General features: G+C 38.3%; 1 protein-coding gene across 1 annotated transcript in view; it reads left to right on the forward strand.

Moving 5' to 3' along the window:
• The first annotated feature begins 591 nt into the window (after positions 1-591).
• Positions 592-18,964, forward strand: part of si:ch211-39i22.1 (retinitis pigmentosa 1-like 1 protein) — a 143,197-nt gene continuing 124,824 nt past the window's right edge. Inside the window, exons 1-2 of the mRNA XM_055150718.1 lie at positions 592-760; positions 3,772-4,158. Of these exons, the coding sequence (XP_055006693.1) occupies positions 592-760; positions 3,772-4,158 (556 nt within the window). The remainder of the gene's footprint in view (positions 761-3,771; positions 4,159-18,964) is intronic.

Here is an 18,964-nt window from a genome sequence, read left to right on the forward strand (position 1 = left end):
CCTGGTTTTGTTTAGTTTACGTTTTTACCTGGTTTTGTTTATCCCTTTACCTGGTTTTGTTTTGTTCCTTTACCTGGTTTTGTTTTGTTTATCCCTTTACCTGGTTTTGTTTTGTTTAACCCTTTACCTGGTTTTGTTTTGTTTTGTTCCTTTACCTGGTTTTGTTTATTCTTTACCTGGTTTAGTTTTGTTTATCCCTTTACCTGGTTTTGTTTTTGTGTATCCCTTTACCTGGTTTTGTTTAGTTTACTCTTTTACCTGGTTTTGTTTATCCCTTTACCTGGTTTTGTTTTGTTCCTTTACCTGGTTTTGTTTTGTTTACCCCTTTACCTGGTTTTGTTTTGTTTACCTTTACCTGGTTTTGTTTTGTTTAACCCTTTACCTGGTTTTGTTTTGTTTACCCCTTTACCTGGTTTTGTTTTGTTCCTTTACCTGGTTTTGTTTTGTTTACTCCTTTAAATGGTTTTGTTTTGTTTAACCCTTTACCTGGTTTTGTTTTTATACTTTACTTGGTTTTGTTCCTTCAGATCTGGGCCACTTCTTTAATTCTCATTTGCAAAGTAAAAGGAGAATTTCCACACCGATTTCGGCATGTTCAGCAAGATCCCTGGATGTTCGCCGGGACCAGGACTCCAGGACTCCGGGACTCCAGGACTCCGGGACTCCAGGACTCCGGGACTCCAGGACTCCGGGACTCCGGGACTCCGGGACTCCAGGACTCCAGGACTCCAGGACTCCAGGACTCCAGGACAGAAGACAAGTTCTGTTTTTGAGGAGGGAACAACATTAGAAGATGATTTAAATCTCACTGGAGTGAATTTTGTGTCATATAACACCTTTAAATGACTCTCAGTGATGCCCTGAAAATGTTTTTACTTAAAAATACTAAATAGTTGTGTTAAAGTTCACTATTGGCTCTTCTACTTGATCAGATTTTCAAAATAAAACACTGGGACGTCTCTGGTTTGTGGTGTTTGGAAATAATTAAGGAAAATTGTTCTGTACTCTGCACAAACATCACTCAGTTTAGTCACATTTTCTTTGTGTTTTGTTGTTTTTAAGCAGAATTTTCTATATTTTACCTGAAACAAATGTCAGTTTATGTTTCTCTTCTACTGTTGGCAGGATCAGTTTGGTCAAAAATAGAGACACTGGAACATTTCTTGTATAAAAGTTGGACAAATCAGTGGTTTTGGATAAATATATTTACTTAAAAATATTAAATTCTTGCTTTAAAGTTCATTTTGTAACGTACTCAGTTACTTTGGTTCTTGTACTTGATCAGATTTTCAAAATAAAACACTGGGACGTCTCTGGTTTGTGGTGTTTGGTAATAATACAGTTGTAAATCGAGAGTGTAATTAAGGAAAATTATTTTGTACTCAACTCATTCATGACTAATGTGAGTCAGTCCAGTCACATTTTCTTTGTGTTTTGTTGTTTTTGAGCAGATTTTCTGTATTTTACTGAAACAAATGTCACTTTCCGTTTCTCTTTACTGTTGCAGGTATAAAATTGATCAAAAGAGACCAAAAGTAACAAAAAAAAAACAAAAAAAAAAACGAGACCAAAGTAACTGAGTATGTTACAAAATGCACTTTAAAACAAGAATTTAGTATTTCTAAGTAAAAACATTTATACAAAACAAAAAATGTCCCAGTCTCTATTTTTAATCCATTTTATCCCTGACAACAGTAAAGAGAAACACAAAACATTTGTTTCAGTAAAATACAGAAAATCTGCTTTAAACGACAAAACACAAAGAAAATGTGACTAAACTGAGTCAAGTCATAAATGGACCAGGTGCAAACGAAACGTAGTGTTTTATTCTGAAATGACCAAAGTAACGAGTATGTTACAAAATGCACTTTAAAACAAGAATTTAGTATTTCTAAGTAAAAACATTTATACAAAATCACTGATTTGTCCCAGTTTTATACAAGAAATGTCCCAGTGTCTCGTCTCTATTTTTAATCCATTTTATCCCTGACAACAGTAAAGAGAAACACAAACTGACATTTGTTTCAGTAAAATACAGAAAATCTGCTTAAAAACGACAAAACACAAAGAAAATGTGACTAAACTGAGTCATGTTTGTGCCGAGGGGAGAACAGGAGTTTGGTAATTATTACCAAACACCACAAACCAGGGACGTCCCAGTGTTTTATTTTGAAAGTCTGATCAAGTAGAAATGACTAAAGCACATTTATAACACATTAAACATTTACACAAAACCGCTGATTTGTCTCAGTTTTATAAAAGAAATGTCCCAGTGTCTCTATTTTGGACAAATCTGATCCTGCAACAGTGAAGAGAAAAATAAACTGACATTTGTTTAATCACATTTGTTCTTCTACTTGATCAGATTTTCAAAATAAAACACTGGGACGTCTCTGGTTTGTGGTGTTTGGAAATAATTAAGGAAAATTGTTCTGAACTCGGCACAAACATCACTCAGTTTAATCACATTTTTTTGTGTGTTTTGTTGTTTTTAAGCAGATTTGACTGAAATAAATGACAGTTTCTGTTTCTGTTTACTGTTGTCAGGGATAAAACTGATCAAAAATAGAGACGAGACACTGGGACATTTCTTGTATAAAACTGGGACAAATCAGTGATATTGTATAAATGTTTTTACAAATAAAAATACTAAATTTTTGTTTTAAAGTGTATTTTGTAATGTACTTGGTTACTTTGGTTCTTGTACTTGATCAGATTTTCAAAATAAAACACTGGGACGTCCCTGGTTTGTGGTGTTTGGTAATAATTACCAAACTCCTGTTCTCCCCTCGGCACAAACATGACTCAGTACAATCACATTTTCTTTGTGTTTTGTCGTTTTTAAGCAGATTTTCTGTATTTTACTGAAACAAATGTCAGTTTGTGTTTCTCTTTACTGTTGTCAGGGATAAAATGGATTAAAAATAGAGACACTGGGACATTTCTCAGTGGTTTTGTATAAATGTTTTTACTTAGAAATACTAAATTCTTGTTTTAAAGTGTATTTTGTAACATACTCGGTTACTTTGGTCATTTCTACTTGACCAGATTTTCAGAATAAAACACTGGGACGTTCCTCGTTTGCACCTGGTCCATTTATGACTAAAACATGACTCAGTTTAGTCACATTTTCTTTGTGCTTTTGTCGTTTTTGAGCAGAATTTTCTGTATTTTACTGAAACAAATGTCAGTTTGTGTTTCTCTTTACTGTTGTCAGGGATAAAATTGATTTAAAATAGAGACACTGGGACATTTCTTGTATAAAACTGAGACAAGTCACTGGTTTTGGATAAATGTTTTTACTTAAAAATACTTATCATTTGCTTTAAAGTGCATTTTGTAACATACTCAGTTACTTTGGTAATTCCTTAATCACTAATTTGTCTTTCTACCAGATTTTCAAAATAAAACACTGGGACATTTCTGCTTTTTTGGTGCTGGTTTTCTTTGTGTTTTGTCGTTTTTAAGCAGAATTTTCTGTATTTTACTGAAACAAATGTCAGTTTGTGTTTCTCTTTACTGTTGTCAGGGATAAAATGGATTAAAAATAGAGACACTGGGACATTTCTTGTGTAAAACTGAGAATAATCACCGGTTTTGTGTAAATGTTTTTACTTAAAAACACTAAATACTTGTTTTAAAGTGTATTTTGTAACGTACTTTGTTACTCTGGTCATTTCTTGTTCACTCCTCGGCGCTTGTACTCGAGTAACATTATTGTGAAGTATCGTTACTCTTACTCTTACTCTCCCACCTCTGCCCGTGAGTGAGGCGCGTGCCCCAGCCCCACGCGCTCCTCACCGGTCCCGCCCCCGTTAATAAAGCCCCGCGCGCGCGCCTCCTTCAATCCAGACCGAGCTCCGGACCGTCCGCGGCACAGCGCAGCGCACGAGCCCCGACCAGCCCCGACCTACCCACGCACGGCACGCACCAAGCCACGCACCGAGCCACGCACGCACCGGCAGCCCGCAGAGCCCCGCAGAGCCCCACACCTCACCGGGACACCTCCGCCGCAGCACCGCCGACACCGACCCGCCTCCCGGACACCTCCGCGCGGCTCGCCCCCTCGCCCGCACCCGGTACACCGTGTTCCCATGATGTCATACCTGTGGCTGCTGCTCATCGCCTCGCTGCTGGCGGGAAGCTCCACGGCTCAAGGTAAGACCCAATTAACCGTGTACGTGTACGCGCGCGCCGGCGTCCGCAGCACGGAAACCGCCGCTTTGCCCTTTTCTTTGTCTGACCGTACCTGACACCTGCGCGTGGTTAAAAAAAAAAAAAAACAAACAAAAAAACAAAATACAATGATCTGCTTTAACGTGTCTCTGTGTGTCCATTCCTCTTGACTTGTCACGTTGTGCTTTGATTTTAACTCAAAAAATAAAATACAGACTCTATTTTGGCGCAAAAAACGAATAAAATCCCGTTTTTTTGTCCCGGTTTCTGATTGGCTGCTGCAGTTACCAAACCGATTTAAATGGCCGAGTGGTTTTGCATGTGGGGAAATCCCGCGTGTTCTGATCTGATCGGTTTAATGTGTCAGAACCGATTAAACCGTGGAAGCTCGACTATTATCACTTTAAATTAAAACGGTTCAAATGAAAAATCATAACTTTACGTAAATGTACGTGTTAAAGGAGATAAATGAGTTATTACAGAATGATTTCACAGACTCTTGTGAGGTTTAAGTCGTGTTTTAATGTTGTTTCCTCCTCAAAAACAAACCTGGAGTTGTGTTTTGTTTCATTTTTTTCCCTGTTTCTTTGTCTGAACTTACCTGTCACCTGTGCATTTCAAAAAACAAACAAACAAACAATTATTTGCTCTCGTCTCTGCGTGTCCATTCCTCTTTGTGTGTCTACTTTGTTTTGGTTTGAACTCAAAAAAGTAAAATACAGACTCCATTTTGACGTAAAAACAAACAAAATCTCGTTTTTTTTGTCCCAGTTTCTGATTTTGAGTTAAACGAAAGTTTAATAATGAAATAACGAAAGTTCTTACAGAATGATTTCACAGACTCTTGTGAGGTTTAAGTCGTGTTTTAATGTTGTTTTCACCTCAGAAACAGACCTGAAGTTGTGTTTTGGTTTATTTTTATTTATTTATTTATTATTATTATTATTTTTTTATGTCTCCAAAGTTCATCCCTTTAACGTCGACCGTCACAAATGTGCGACAAACCGTTTGGATCTCGATATATATTTGGAGATTGTGGGTTAAATTCCCCCAGCGCTTGTAGTTGTCGCAAATTTGCAAAATACCCAAATTTCAAATGTCAAATAAATAATCTCAATTTGACCCTCACGTTCTCCTCGGGGTCACATTGACCCAAAGAAAAAATGTTTTTCCTTCCCGCTCTCTGGGGGCGGGTCAATCAGACCCAAAAATGTATTTTCAAATAAATTCTTGCCAAGTGAGAAAATAAAGTTTTAGGTTTGATTGACCCGCCCCCAGAGAGCGGGAAGGAAAAACATTTTTTCTTTGGGTCAGTGTGACCCCGAGGAGAACAGTTTACCCTCAACGTAAAGGCAAAAACACACTAAACATTTATTTTTATACACTGTGTCTTTATAAATTCAGGCGTTAAGACGTTAAAATTACAGCTGCTCGATTATTTTGGTCGATACTGAAATCACGATTATTCAAATGATTATTTTTTTACTTCCACGATGCTTTTATTTAACATTTCTCTCAAAAACAAAAGGCTTTGTTGTTGATAATTTACACAAAACTTTCGGTAACACTTTATAATAACTACACCTTACTTAGCCTTAATAAAGCATGAACAAAGATTTAATTAATAATGAACAAAGATTTAATTAATAATGATTCGTGCTTAGTAAATGCTTAATAAAGGATAATTCGTCTTCACTTTAGAAAATCTCTCAAAAAGACTTAACTAACAGATAACAGCTGCCTGAATTAACATTGTGTTATTAGTAAATCATTCTCTCATAGTTTATTAATGATTAATAAATGGTTAGTTCATGAGTAATTAAGTATGAAATAATTATGAGTAACTATTTACAGCACAGGCAAATTAAGTGCAAGTGCTAATTAAGGTAGTAATTAAGTAGTTACTAAGTGTGAATCATTATGAATTAAGTCTTTGTTCATTATTAATTAAGCCTTTGTTCATGCTTTATTAAGGCTAAATAAGGTGTTGTTATTATAAAGTGTTACCAGACTTTCAAATTGATTCTTGAGGCTTTCTGAGTCTTGTACTTTGTCGTCACTTTCGATACATAAACCTTATCTTATCTTATCTTATTTTACGACCGGCGGCGGCGACGGCGGTAAACAGGCGAGATGTGAAACGAGGATCTGCCCGAAACCCAATGACTTCGCCAAACGACGTCCAGAACACGACCCGTAAAAACGAACACACAGGACGACGTCGTTTAAAATCAACCGACCAATCGGGGTTTGGCGTTTCAAACACGACCGAGCTCCGCGAATAACGTTCATTTAAAAGGAAGTAAAGCCGCATTGTGTAACTTTTCTAGCGGAGGGTGCGCCGGACGCTTTTCTATCTCCACGGCGACCAAACCGGACAGAGTTACAGGTCAGATCTGCGAAGAGGCGACGCCGCTCACAGTCAGAATCGACGTTTTTTGAGGTGTTTTTGAGCGATTAAAACGTGTAAAGTAGAGCTGTTTAAAGTCACACTGCGGGACATTCCAGGCAGAGCAAAGGCGTGTCCATAGAAACAAGAAGCAGGTGACGGGACTGGAAAGTTACGCAGTGTAACTTTAACAAAGAAACACGAAAGAAGTGATCGCAAAAGCTTCTGTCAGTGTAAAAGGAAAGTACAGAATCTGTGCCGTTTGGTCATTTGTTTTTCAAAATAAAACTAAAAATAAGAAAATAAATGAAAAAAAACTAAAATTTTCTTCATTATTTGTCTCCAAAACCAAAATGAAAAAAACAGATAATGATTCATTTTTTTCAGTTTTTGATTTGGTGTTTAAATGAAAAATGGAAAAAAAACGGATAATGGACTAAACCAGGTCTAAATGAGGACTGGACCAGGACTGGACCAGGACTGGACCAGGACTAAATGAGGTCTGAACCAGGACTGGACCAGGACCGTTTTCAGTCCTGGTCTCAGTCCTGGTCCTGTTCCCGGTCTGGTCCCAGACTCAGTCCTTATTTTGTCCCAGTCTAAGTCCTGGTTTCAGTCCTGGTCTGGTTCTGGACTGGTCCCGGACCTGGTTTAGTCCTAGTCTAGTCCTGGCCTAGTCCTGGTCTAGTCCTGGTTTAGACCTGGTTTAGTCCATTATCTGTTTTTTCATTTTGGTTTTGGAGACAAATAACAAAGAAAACAGTTTTTTTTTGTTTTATTTTGAAAAACAAATCAACAAATGTCACACAGATTCTGTATATTATTGATACGCCCTGTTTAAACTTCAATAAAACTTCAATTTTAACTTCAATTTTGCGCTTTTTTGTGAATAAATGTTCCGCAGTGTGACTTTAAACTGCTCTACTTTTACTTTTACTCCATTTCAGATGATTTTAGAGCTCAAAAACACCAAGAAAAACCTCAGATTTGACCTGGAGCTCTGTCTGACTCGGTCTCCGTGGCGATAGAAATGTTTAAGCAAATAAGGGAAAACCGTAAACTCCGTGGACTCCAGCAGAAAAGTGACATAATGCGGCTTTAGTTCCCTGCGAGTATCTGTGAGAAAAGCCCGACACGTGATCCCGTCGGCTTGTCTCAACGTAAAGGAATGTACATTAAACATCCGCCCAAACTCGTAACTCCAACACAAAAGAATCTGTTTTAACTCCGACTCCAGGTTTTTTTTCACGTGAATTATGATTTTTAATGATTTACGGATTTACGTCATTTTTATTTTTTTTTAAAGATGATTTTGTTCTGATGTTGTTTCCTCCCAAAAAAAAACCAAACAAACAAACACAAAGACAAACTGGACTCGGGTTTTTGTTTGAATGAACTCAAACATTTATAAACTCTGCACATTTATACAGCGGACGAGAGCTCCACCGTGTTTTTAAACTCCACACTGCTTCACTTCTACAATCATCTGGAACAAAGACGACTACTACTACTACTACTACTACTACTACTACTACTACTACTACTACTACTACTACTACTACTACTACTACTACTACTACTACTACAAAGACTACTACTACTACTACTACTACTACTACTACTACTACTACTACTACTACTACTACAAAGCTACTACTACTACTACTACTACTACTACTACAAAGACTACTACTACTACTACTACTACAAAGACTACTACTACTACTACTACTACTACTACAAAGACTACTACTACTACTACTACTACTACTACTACTACTATACTACTACTACTACTACTACTACAAACTACTACTACTACTACTACAAAGCTACTACTACTACTAAACTACTACTACTACTACTACAAAGACTACAAAGACTACTACTACTACTACTACTACTACTACTACTACTACAAAGACTACTACTACTACTACTACTACTACAAAGACTACTACTACTACTACTACTACAAAGACTACTACTACTACTATACTACTACTACTAGACTACTACTACTACTACTACTACTACTACTACTACTACTACAAAGACTACTACTACTACTACAAAGACTACTACTACTACTACTACTACTACTACTACTACTACTACTACTACTACTACTAAATCTACTACTACTACTACTACTACTACTACTACAAAGACTACTACTACTACTACTACTACTACTACTAAGACTACTACTACTACTACTACTACTACTACTACAAAGACTACTACTACAAAGACTACTACTACTACTACTACTACTACAAAGACTACTACTACTACTACTACTACTACAAAGACTACTACTACTACTACTACTACTACTACAAAGACTACTACTACTACTACTACTACTACTACTACTACTACAAAGACTACTACTACTACTACTACTACTACTACAAAGACTACTACTACTACTACTACTACTACAAAGACTACTACTACTACTACTACTACTACAAAGACTACTACTACTACTACTACTACTACTACAAAGACTACTACTACTACTACTACTACTACAAAGACTACTACTACTACTACTACTACTACTACAAAGACTACTACTACTACTACTACTACTACAAAGACTACTACTACTACTACTACTACTACTACAAAGACTACTACTACTACTACTACTACTACTACAAAGACTACTACTACTACTACTACTACTACAAAGACTACTACTACTACTACTACTACTACAAAACTACTACTACAAAGACTACTACAAAGACTACTACTACAAGACTACTACTACTACTACTACTACTACAAAGACTACTACTACTACTACTACTACTACTACTACTACTACTACTACTACTACTACTACAAAGACTACTACTACTACTACTACAAAGACTACTACAAAGACTACAAAGACTACTACTACTAGTACTACAACTACAACGGTTTGACGATAATAACGTTAGACAAACCACTAAATGACATCACAAGGTGGAACAGAACATTTCGAGGGTGAAGCGTTACTCAAAAAGATGGATACTTTTAATGCCTGACTGTGGAACATTCCAGGCACTACTACAGCTACTACTACTACTACTACGACTACAATACAACTAGTACTACTACTACTACTACTGCTACTAATATACTACTATGACTACTACTACTACTAGTACTACTGCTACTAATATACTACTACAACTTCTACGTCTACTACTACTACTACGACTACAAATACGAATACAACTATGACTACTACTACTACTACTACTGCTACTAATATACTACTATGACTACTACTACTACTACTAGTACTACTGCTACTAATATACTACTACAACTTCTACGTCTACTACTACTACGACTACAAATACGAATACAACTATGACTACTACTATGACTTCTACATCTACTACTACTACGACTACTACTACCACTACTTCGACTACTACGACTACTACTACTACTACTACTACTACTACTACTACTACTACTACTACTACTACTACCACTACAACTACAACGATTGCCACGACTATTACTACTACTACTACTACTACTACTACTACTACCTACGATTACTACTACAACTACTAACTACTACAACTGCTACGACTACTACAACTGCTACTACTACTACTGCTGCTACTTCTATAACTACTACTACGAGTTCTACTACTACTACTACTACTGCAACTGCTACAAGTTCGCTCAAACTGAGACTGTTCCACCTCGTGATGTCATCGCTCCACAGTGTTTTTAAACTCCACGCGCCGTCACTTCGCCTCTAGAATCATTTGGAAAAAAAAAAACGATCTCCGTGGAGACGAGGCGGTGAAGCGATTCCGTTCCAATTCACGTTAGAGAAATTTAAATGTATAAAAGTGAAGTGAAATCAGCGGGAGGATCTGGTTCGAGGACGTGTTTGTGCACATCTCCGCTTCAGGCTTTTATGCAAAATAACTCCAGAGATTTTCTTATTTGGAGAATAAAGTTTAAACTGCACTTTTGGAGAATTTCGTTCATTCAAATTGTGATTTTTGGTCATAAATTTCCTCTTTTACAGTTTTTCTCAGACTGTGAACCCAGTGATTTAACTTTTCTCTCAGTTTCATATTTATATTTTTATAATTTGATTTCGATACTAAAGAAAAGTTTGACACTACGATGAGAATAAAAAATGTTTTTCTTTAGACCAGAGGTTTTCAAATTGACCCCCGCGTGGCAAGTGTTAGTCCTGGTTTAGATGTGGTTTTGACCTGATTTTAGCCCTGGTTTAAACCTGGTTTTAGTCCCAATTTTAGACCTGGTTTAGTCCTGGTTTAGACTTGGTTTAGACCTGATTTAGTCCTGGTTTTAGTTTTGGGTTAGTCCTGGTTTTAGTTTTGGTTTAGTCCAGGTTTAGTCCAGGTTTAGTCCAGGTTTTAGTTTTTGGTTTAGTCCTGGTTTAGTCCAGGTTTAGTCCAGGTTTAGTCCAGGTTTAGTCCTGGTTTTAGTTTTGGTTTTAGTTCCTGGTTTAGTCCTGGTTTAGTTCCTGGTTTAGTCCAGGTTTAGTCCTGGTTTTTAGTTTTGGTTTAGTCCTGGTTTAGTCCAGGTTTAGTCCAGGTTTAGTCCTGGTTTTAGTCCAGGTTTAGTCCTGGTTTAGTCCTGGTTTAGTCCTGGTTTAGTCCTGGTTTAGTCCAGGTTTAGTCCAGGTTTAGTCCTGGTTTAGTCCTGGTTTAGTTCCTGGTTTAGTCCTGGTTTAGTCCTGGTTTAGTCCAGGTTTAGTCCAGGTTTAGTCCTGGTTTAGTCCTGGTTTAGTCCTGGTTTAGTCCAGGTTTAGTCCTGGTTTAGTCCAGGTTTAGTCCAGGTTTAGTCCAGGTTTAGTCCAGGTTTAGTCCTGGTTTAGTCCTGGTTTAGTCCAGGTTTAGTCCAGGTTTAGTCCTGGTTTAGTGCCGTGTCCATGAGGTTAAAACGTTGACTCTCCAAACTCAGGTCTGTGACTCTGTGTTGTTGCCATGACGACCTCAAGTCCATCCAGAGTCGAGCTGCAGATGTGACGCGTGTGAATGTTGTGTTTTTCTTCACATGTGTGAACTTTCTTTTCTCTTCCCACATGTTCTTGTATCTGTGGTTCCTCAGCGTCCAGGTCGGTTCTGTTGGGACTCAGAGGTCAAACGTCCAAAAGAGGAAAGATTTAATGTCCAGTAACGGTCACACCTTTTATTTAGTGATTTACGAATAACGTCTATGGACTTGGGCCGTGAAGATTTGGGACTTTGAAAAAAAAAAAGTTTGGGAAGCACTGATCTAGACTCTGTGTTTTTATACTTTTCTAAAGATCGTTCTAAATCAGGCATGTCCAAACTATGGCCCGGGGGCCAAATGCGGCCCTCAGACAAATTTTTCTTGACCCTCAGACTTCCAGGTGAATTGGCCCAAATGACCTTGCATCAATTAACAAATATCGGTAACAATTTATAATAACTACACCTTATTTAGCCTTAATAAAGCATGAACAAAGACTTAATTAATAATGAACAAAGACTTAATAATGATTCACGCTTAGTAAATGTTGAATAAAGTATAATTCATCTTCACTTTAGAAAAGCTCTCAAAAAGACTTAACTAACAGATAACAGCTGCCTGAATTAACATTGTATTATTAGTAAATCATTCTCTTATGGCTTATTAATGATTAATAAATGGTTAGTTCATGAGTAATTAAGTATGAAATAATTATGAGTAACTATTTACAGCACAGGCAAATTAAGTGCAAGTGCTAATTAAGGTGGTAATTAAGTAGTTACTAATCATTATGAATTAAGTCTTTGTTCATTATTAATTAAGCCTTTGTTCATCCTTTATTAAGGCTAAATAAGGTGTAGTTATTATAAAGTGTTACCCAAATATTTTTTTACTGCAAGTTTTTTTTTTTGAAAATCGACCTTGATAAAGCTGATATTTAATATTTAGTGTTTGGTTTTAAGGATCTTAGTGTGAATAAAAGACCGATGTCTCATTCACACGTGTTAAACCTGCACAGATTTCACTTATTCACTGCACTGTGTTTAGAAATGTGACCCTTGATTAAAAAAAAAGTTTGGACACTCCTGGTCTAAAGGCAGTGTTGAGGAGTAACAGATTACATGTACTGGAGTAATCAGAGTACAAATGATGAGTAACTGTATTCAGTTACAGTTACTGTTTCAGTGAGTGGTAATTGGATTACAGTTACTTTGTTGAAATAAATGGATTACACAGAGGGATTTTACTGTTTTCACATTTTGGGCTAAATCCCTTTTTTTGTTTTGTTTTTGTTTTTTTTCCTTGGTAATTCCACTCATTGCCAGACACTAAATCACACTAATCACCAGGACTAAAACCAGGTCTAAACCAGGACTAAACCAGGACTAAACCAGGACTAAACAAGGACTAAAACCAAGTCTAAACTAGTTTTAAACCAGGTCTAAACTAGATCTAAACCAGGACTAAACCAGGACTAAAACAGGATTTAACAGGACTAAACCATGCTGTGCCTCCTCATCTTCTATCAATAATATTTTGAATTTGGTTCAGTTAAAGTCTGGGCTTTTTATTATTTTCTTTTATCAGACAAAACGTCTCAAGTGAAGATTTCCTCGTCTTTGTTTCTCTACAGCAAATCAAGTAATCCAAAGTATTCAGATTACATTACTCACTTTAAGTAATTTAATGGATTCTGTTACAAACTACATTTTGGGGTGTGTAATCTGTAATCTGTAGGGGATTACATTTTAAAAGTAACACTCCCAACACTGTCTAAAGATTCTGTTGTGTCCGTGTGTGAATGGGACATTTTTAGTATCGATACCTACGAGAAAAAAAAGCGTTTAGATTCTGTTTCTAGTCTCAGATTTAGATTCTTTAGTCGACTGGTCTCGGTGATGTTGCGCGGCGGTTGAGTCTCGAGCTCGAGCTTCTTCCTGTGGAGCCGCAGCCCTGCCCCGCGGCCTCGGCTGCTCATTCAGACGCACAATAAAACCCGAGAAGAAGAAGAAGAAGAAGAAGGAGCAGGAAAAGCTGCGGAAGAAAGGCTGCATTGAGAGGGGAAAGTCAGAGCGCGCGTGAAAAAAAAAAAAAAAAAAATAGCTGAGGCATGAGAGCATCCGGCGGCGTGCGAAAAGGGACGGTTGAACATCGTAATTATGCAAAACAAAAAAAAGAAAAAGAAAAGTGGAGCAGCAGCAGCGGCGGCGGCGGCGGCGGCGGTTTGGAGCGACACGGCGACGATCTGGCATTACCGGTTTCTCTCTCTCTCACTCCTCACACTTTTATTACCTGGGCGAGCGGGAGGTTGTGTAAGACCAGAGAGAGAGAGAGTGAGAGGGGAGAGAAAGTGCAGTTTAAAGACGCGCTGTGGAACTTTCCTCCACCGAGAAAGTTCCGCAGTGTGGCATTTAACTTGTATTTTTTTGCATGTGTTTAAAAAAATCCTTAAAAAAACCTGCATTGTTGCTGTGAGTTGACTCGCCTCTCCACGGATCTGACCCGTAACTCTGGCCAGTGGTGTCGCCTACTTGGTCTCCATGGAGATTTGTATTTAATGCCCCGCTGTGGGATATTCAAGGCTCATCTCCACGGAGACGAAACAGAAAAGTCGCAGTACCTTTTTAAGAATATGTTTTTAAAATGCATGTTCTGGCTGTGTTCAGGCTCGCCTCTCCACAGATCTAACCTACAGCTTGGCCTAGTGTCTCCATGGAGATTTATATTTAATGCCCTGCTGTGGGACATTCAAGTCAAGTGCTTATCTCTCCACGGAGACGAGCAGGTGACTGACTCCACGCCAGAAAAGTTGCAGTACTTTTAGGAATACAGTGTAAAACGTGTTCTGGCTGTGATCGGGCTCGCCTCTCCACAGATCTGACCTGTAACTCTGCCTTGTAGCATCGCCTACTTGTCTCCTTGGAGATTTATATTTAATGCCCTGCCCTGGAACATTCAAGGCTCATCTCCACGGAGACGAGCAGAAAAGTCGCAGTACCTTTTTAAGAATACGTTTAAAACTGCACCTTCTGGCTGTGATCAGACTCGCCTCTCCACAGATCTGACCTGTAACTTGGTCCGCTGGCGTCTCCTGCTTGTCTCCATGGAGATGGATGGACTTTTAATGCCTTACTGTGGAACATTCAAGGCAAAACAAGAACATCTCCATGGAGACACACAGGTGGCAAAACCTCCACTGTAAAAGGACGATTTGTGGTTGACCAATACTGCAGGAATTGATACTGTTACTGCAAATACTACTACTACTATTACTACTACTGCTACTACTACAACAACTATGACAACTACGACTATGACTACTTCTACTACTACTACTACTGTTACTGCAACTACTACTGCTACTGCAACCACTACTACTACTACAACTGCTACTACTACTTCTGCTGCTACTACTACTACTACTACTACTACTACTACTACTACTACTACTACTACTACTACTACTACTACTACTACTACTACTACTACTACTACTGCTGCTACTACAACTACTATAACTACTACTACTACTACTACTACTACTACTACTACTACTACTACTACTGCAGGAAATTATACTGCTACTACTACTACAAGACTATGACTACAACTACTACTACTACAACTATGACTACAAGTATGACTACTACTACTGCAGGGGATTATACTGTACTACTACTACTACTACTACTACTACTGCTACTGCAGGGAATTACTACTACTCCCATTGTCATACTGTCATTGTACTACAACTTTTACTTTAACCATTAAAACTTCGAGTATTAGTTTTAGTAAACGAGGTTTCCGTTCACGTTGCCTTTTCGATTCAGCGGTGATTTAAAGTGCACTGTGTAACTTTTCTGTTTGAGGGTCCGCCGCCTCCACGTCTCCATGGAGATGTTGGAATGTTCCAGAATTCGGCATTAAACTTAAGACGTTTCATTTACTCCGTCACAGGCGTTTTTGTGCTGAAATAATCCCTCAAAAACAGGAGCGACGTGTGATTTATATTTTTTTTTCAAAGCCGCTCTGTGGACTCGCCGGTGCCAGACCCTCCGGCGAAAAACGTCCCGCAGCGCAGCTTTAATTAGTCTTATTAGAGAAAGTTATGTAATAAAATTGGTGTTTTTTTTTTTTTTTTTTTGAGTCGGGGCCCATTGTTTCTGCAGCGGCTTGTGGAGCAGCAGGGAGTGTCCGTGTAACCAGAGACATCTCCACTCCAGCTGTAGACAACACCCAACACTGCTCCCCCACGTCCCCGAGCGAGGAGGGAGGGGGCGGGGTCAGGGGGAGAGGGGGCGGGGTCAGGGGGGGGGGTTAATGTACAGAACATGTGGGAGTGAACGGCCGACTCATTAGCCGAGGGAGAGAGCGAGCGATCAAAGCCGGGCCCTGATGTGGACCAGGTGTGTGCGTGTTTACACCTCGAAAAAAAAACCCTCCACAACGAGGTTTAATGGAGTTTTAACGACGGGGAGCAGTGCACGAGCGCCGCCTGCAGGGGGAGTAGAGGGCAGGAACGGACAAAAGTGAACAACTGACTAAATTTTTTTTGAAAATAACATAAAATACCAAATAATATCCAGGGCGTTTATTTGTTTCAATCACTGAAAAGACCAGGCTTTTATTTGAGACCAGGCAGCAATTTGGAGCAAGTGATTAATTCATCCCTCACAAAAACTGGGAAAATATCGTACTACAATAATATAATTTGCAAAAGAAAGAATTTTTAAAAGAATTTGAGTACCACAACAAAATATCTGGGGACTTTATTTGTTTCAATGGCTTAACAGACCAGGCTTTTATTTGAGACCAGGCGACAATTTGGAGCAGGCGATTAATCAGTTCCTCACAAAAACTGGGGAAATATTGCACTATAATAATATAATTTGCAAAAGAAAGAAGTTTTAAAAGAATTTGAGTACCACAGCAAAATAATATCCGGGGAGTTTGTTTTTTACAATCACTTAACAGACCAGGCTTTTATTTGAGACCAGGCAGCAATTTGGGATGGACGATTAAATCCCTTCATCACAAAAACTGGGAAAATGTCGTACTATAATAATATAATTTGCAAAAGAAATATTTTTTTTTTAAAGAATTTGAGTACCACAACAAAAAAATAACCAGGGAGTTTATTTGTTTCAATCACTGAAAAGACCAGGCTTTTATTTGAGACCAGGCTTTTATTTGAGACCAGGCAACAATTTGAGGCAGACGATTATCCCTTTCTCACAAAAACGTGGAAAACAATGTGCATCTCACAGTACAATATTTATTTAGTTAGTTTACATATTTCTTCATGTTGTTTGTTCTGAAATGAATCATGGGAAATGTAGTTCCTGATGTTTGTAAACTGTTGCTTCTTTAAAACCATGAATTTAAGCAAAGAAACTTGTAATTCGATGTTATTGTGAGACTTTCGACGATACGATATTACGATATTTCAGTTCTTGTTACATCCCTAATAATAATAATATAATTTACAGTTTTGCATGACTTAAAACTGTAAATTATAGTTGTGCTATTTAAAAGACTTTGAGTAAAACAACAAGATTATACGATGTCCTGGCGACTACTTTGGCGATTCCTGCCGCCTCGTCAAACACAAACCTACACAAAAATACTTCATTAATTTGTTCTTCATTTGTGCGGCTTTATTTTTGGAAATATTAACGACTCTTTTACAGGTCAAATTGTGGTCAGCAGCCTCCAGGAAACTTCAAATTGCTCTAAAATTAGTCAGCTCTTTGTTTCGTTTGTGCTGCGAAAAGTTTAGTTTGTGTGATTCTGGTTTTTAAGATATGAACAGTTTTATTTCCAGCTTCTCAAAATGTGAAACGGCCTCAAAACTGGCAGAAAATCATAAGAAACTTTTGTATTTCGTTCGTGCTGTGACGGTTGTTATTTGTGTGAATTTCCGCTCAGTTGACGGCAGCGACTTTGACAAAACTCCACAAAACGAGTGAAGAGAAACGATCTGGGGCTGTGGAAAAGTCTGTTACGATACAAATTATTATGAATCAAAGCGACTTACTCAAGACTGATCCAGACTTCTGGTCATGACGCAATTTTCTGCAGCACAAACGCCTGATGTATTTTTTGTGCAGTTGTGCGTTCGACGGGGGCGACTTCACGCAGGTCGTACGATATATTGTGGATATTTAGTCTCGTGGTCTTGGTGAGTGTGAGGACCGTTTCTGACAGCTCTGTTTGAGTGTGGAATAAACTCGTAGCTTTAGTCCATAAACCCTTAAGTCCATGAGAGCGTGTAATCCTCAGGACTCTTGTGTCGCTCCGGCTCCTGGCTCCTGGCTCTTGGCTCTCGGCTTCGGCTCGGTGCTCGTTCTCCGGCCTCGTTGACAGAAGAGGTTTGTTCAAACAGACTGGAGTGTTGTGTAAACAGACGCTCTCTTGCGCTGTACTCTGCTCCAATGATTACTCACATACGGGCAAAGATACGGGCAAAGATACGGGCACTGAAATTGGCACAGATAGAACACTGATAGAAAACTAATAGAGCACTGATAAAACACTGATAGAACACTTTTAGAGTAAAACACTTTTAGAGCACTGATAGAGCATTTTTAGAGCACTTTTAGACTTTTTAGAGCATTTTTAGAGCACTTTTAGAGCACTTTTAGAGCATTTTTAGAGCACTGATAGAACACTTTTAGAGCACTTTTAGAGCATTTTTAGAGCACAGATAGAGCATTTTTAGAGCCAGAGAGAGAGCTTTTAGAGCACTTTTAGAGCATTTTTAGAGCACAGATAGAGCACTTTTAGAGCACAGAGAGCACATTTTTAGAGCACTGATAGAGCACTTTTAGAGCCCAGATAGAGCACTTTTAGAGCACAGAGAGAGCACTTTTTTAGAGCACAGATAGAGCACTTTTAGAGCACAGAGAGAGCATTTTTAGAGCACAGATAGAGCACTTTTAGAGCACAGATAGAGCACTTTTAGAGCATTTTTAGAGCCCAGATAGAGCACTTTTAGAGCACTTTTAGAGCATTTTTAGAGCACTTTTAGAGCACAGAGAGAGCATTTTTAGAGCACTTTTAGAGCACAGAGAGAGCATTTTTAGAGCACTTTTTAGAGCATTTTTAGAGCACTTTTAGAGCATTTTTAGAGCACAGATAGAGCACTTTTAGAGCACTTTTAGAGCATTTTTAGAGCACAGAGAGAGCACACAGAGAGCATTTTTAGAGCATTTTTAGAGCACTTTTAGAGCATTTTTAGAGCATTTTAGAGCACAGATAGAGCATTTTTAGAGCACTGATAAAACACTTTTAGAGCACATAGAGCATTTTTAGAGCCCAGATAGAGCACTTTTAGAGCACAGAGAGAGCATTTTTAGAGCACAGTTAGAGCACTTTTAGAGCACAGAGAGAGCATTT

This window comes from Boleophthalmus pectinirostris, unplaced genomic scaffold (genome assembly GCF_026225935.1).
Source record: "Boleophthalmus pectinirostris isolate CB_2022bp ecotype Guang Dong unplaced genomic scaffold, ASM2622593v1 HiC_scaffold_1, whole genome shotgun sequence".
In the NCBI taxonomy this organism is placed as follows: Eukaryota; Metazoa; Chordata; class Actinopteri; order Gobiiformes; family Gobiidae; genus Boleophthalmus; species Boleophthalmus pectinirostris.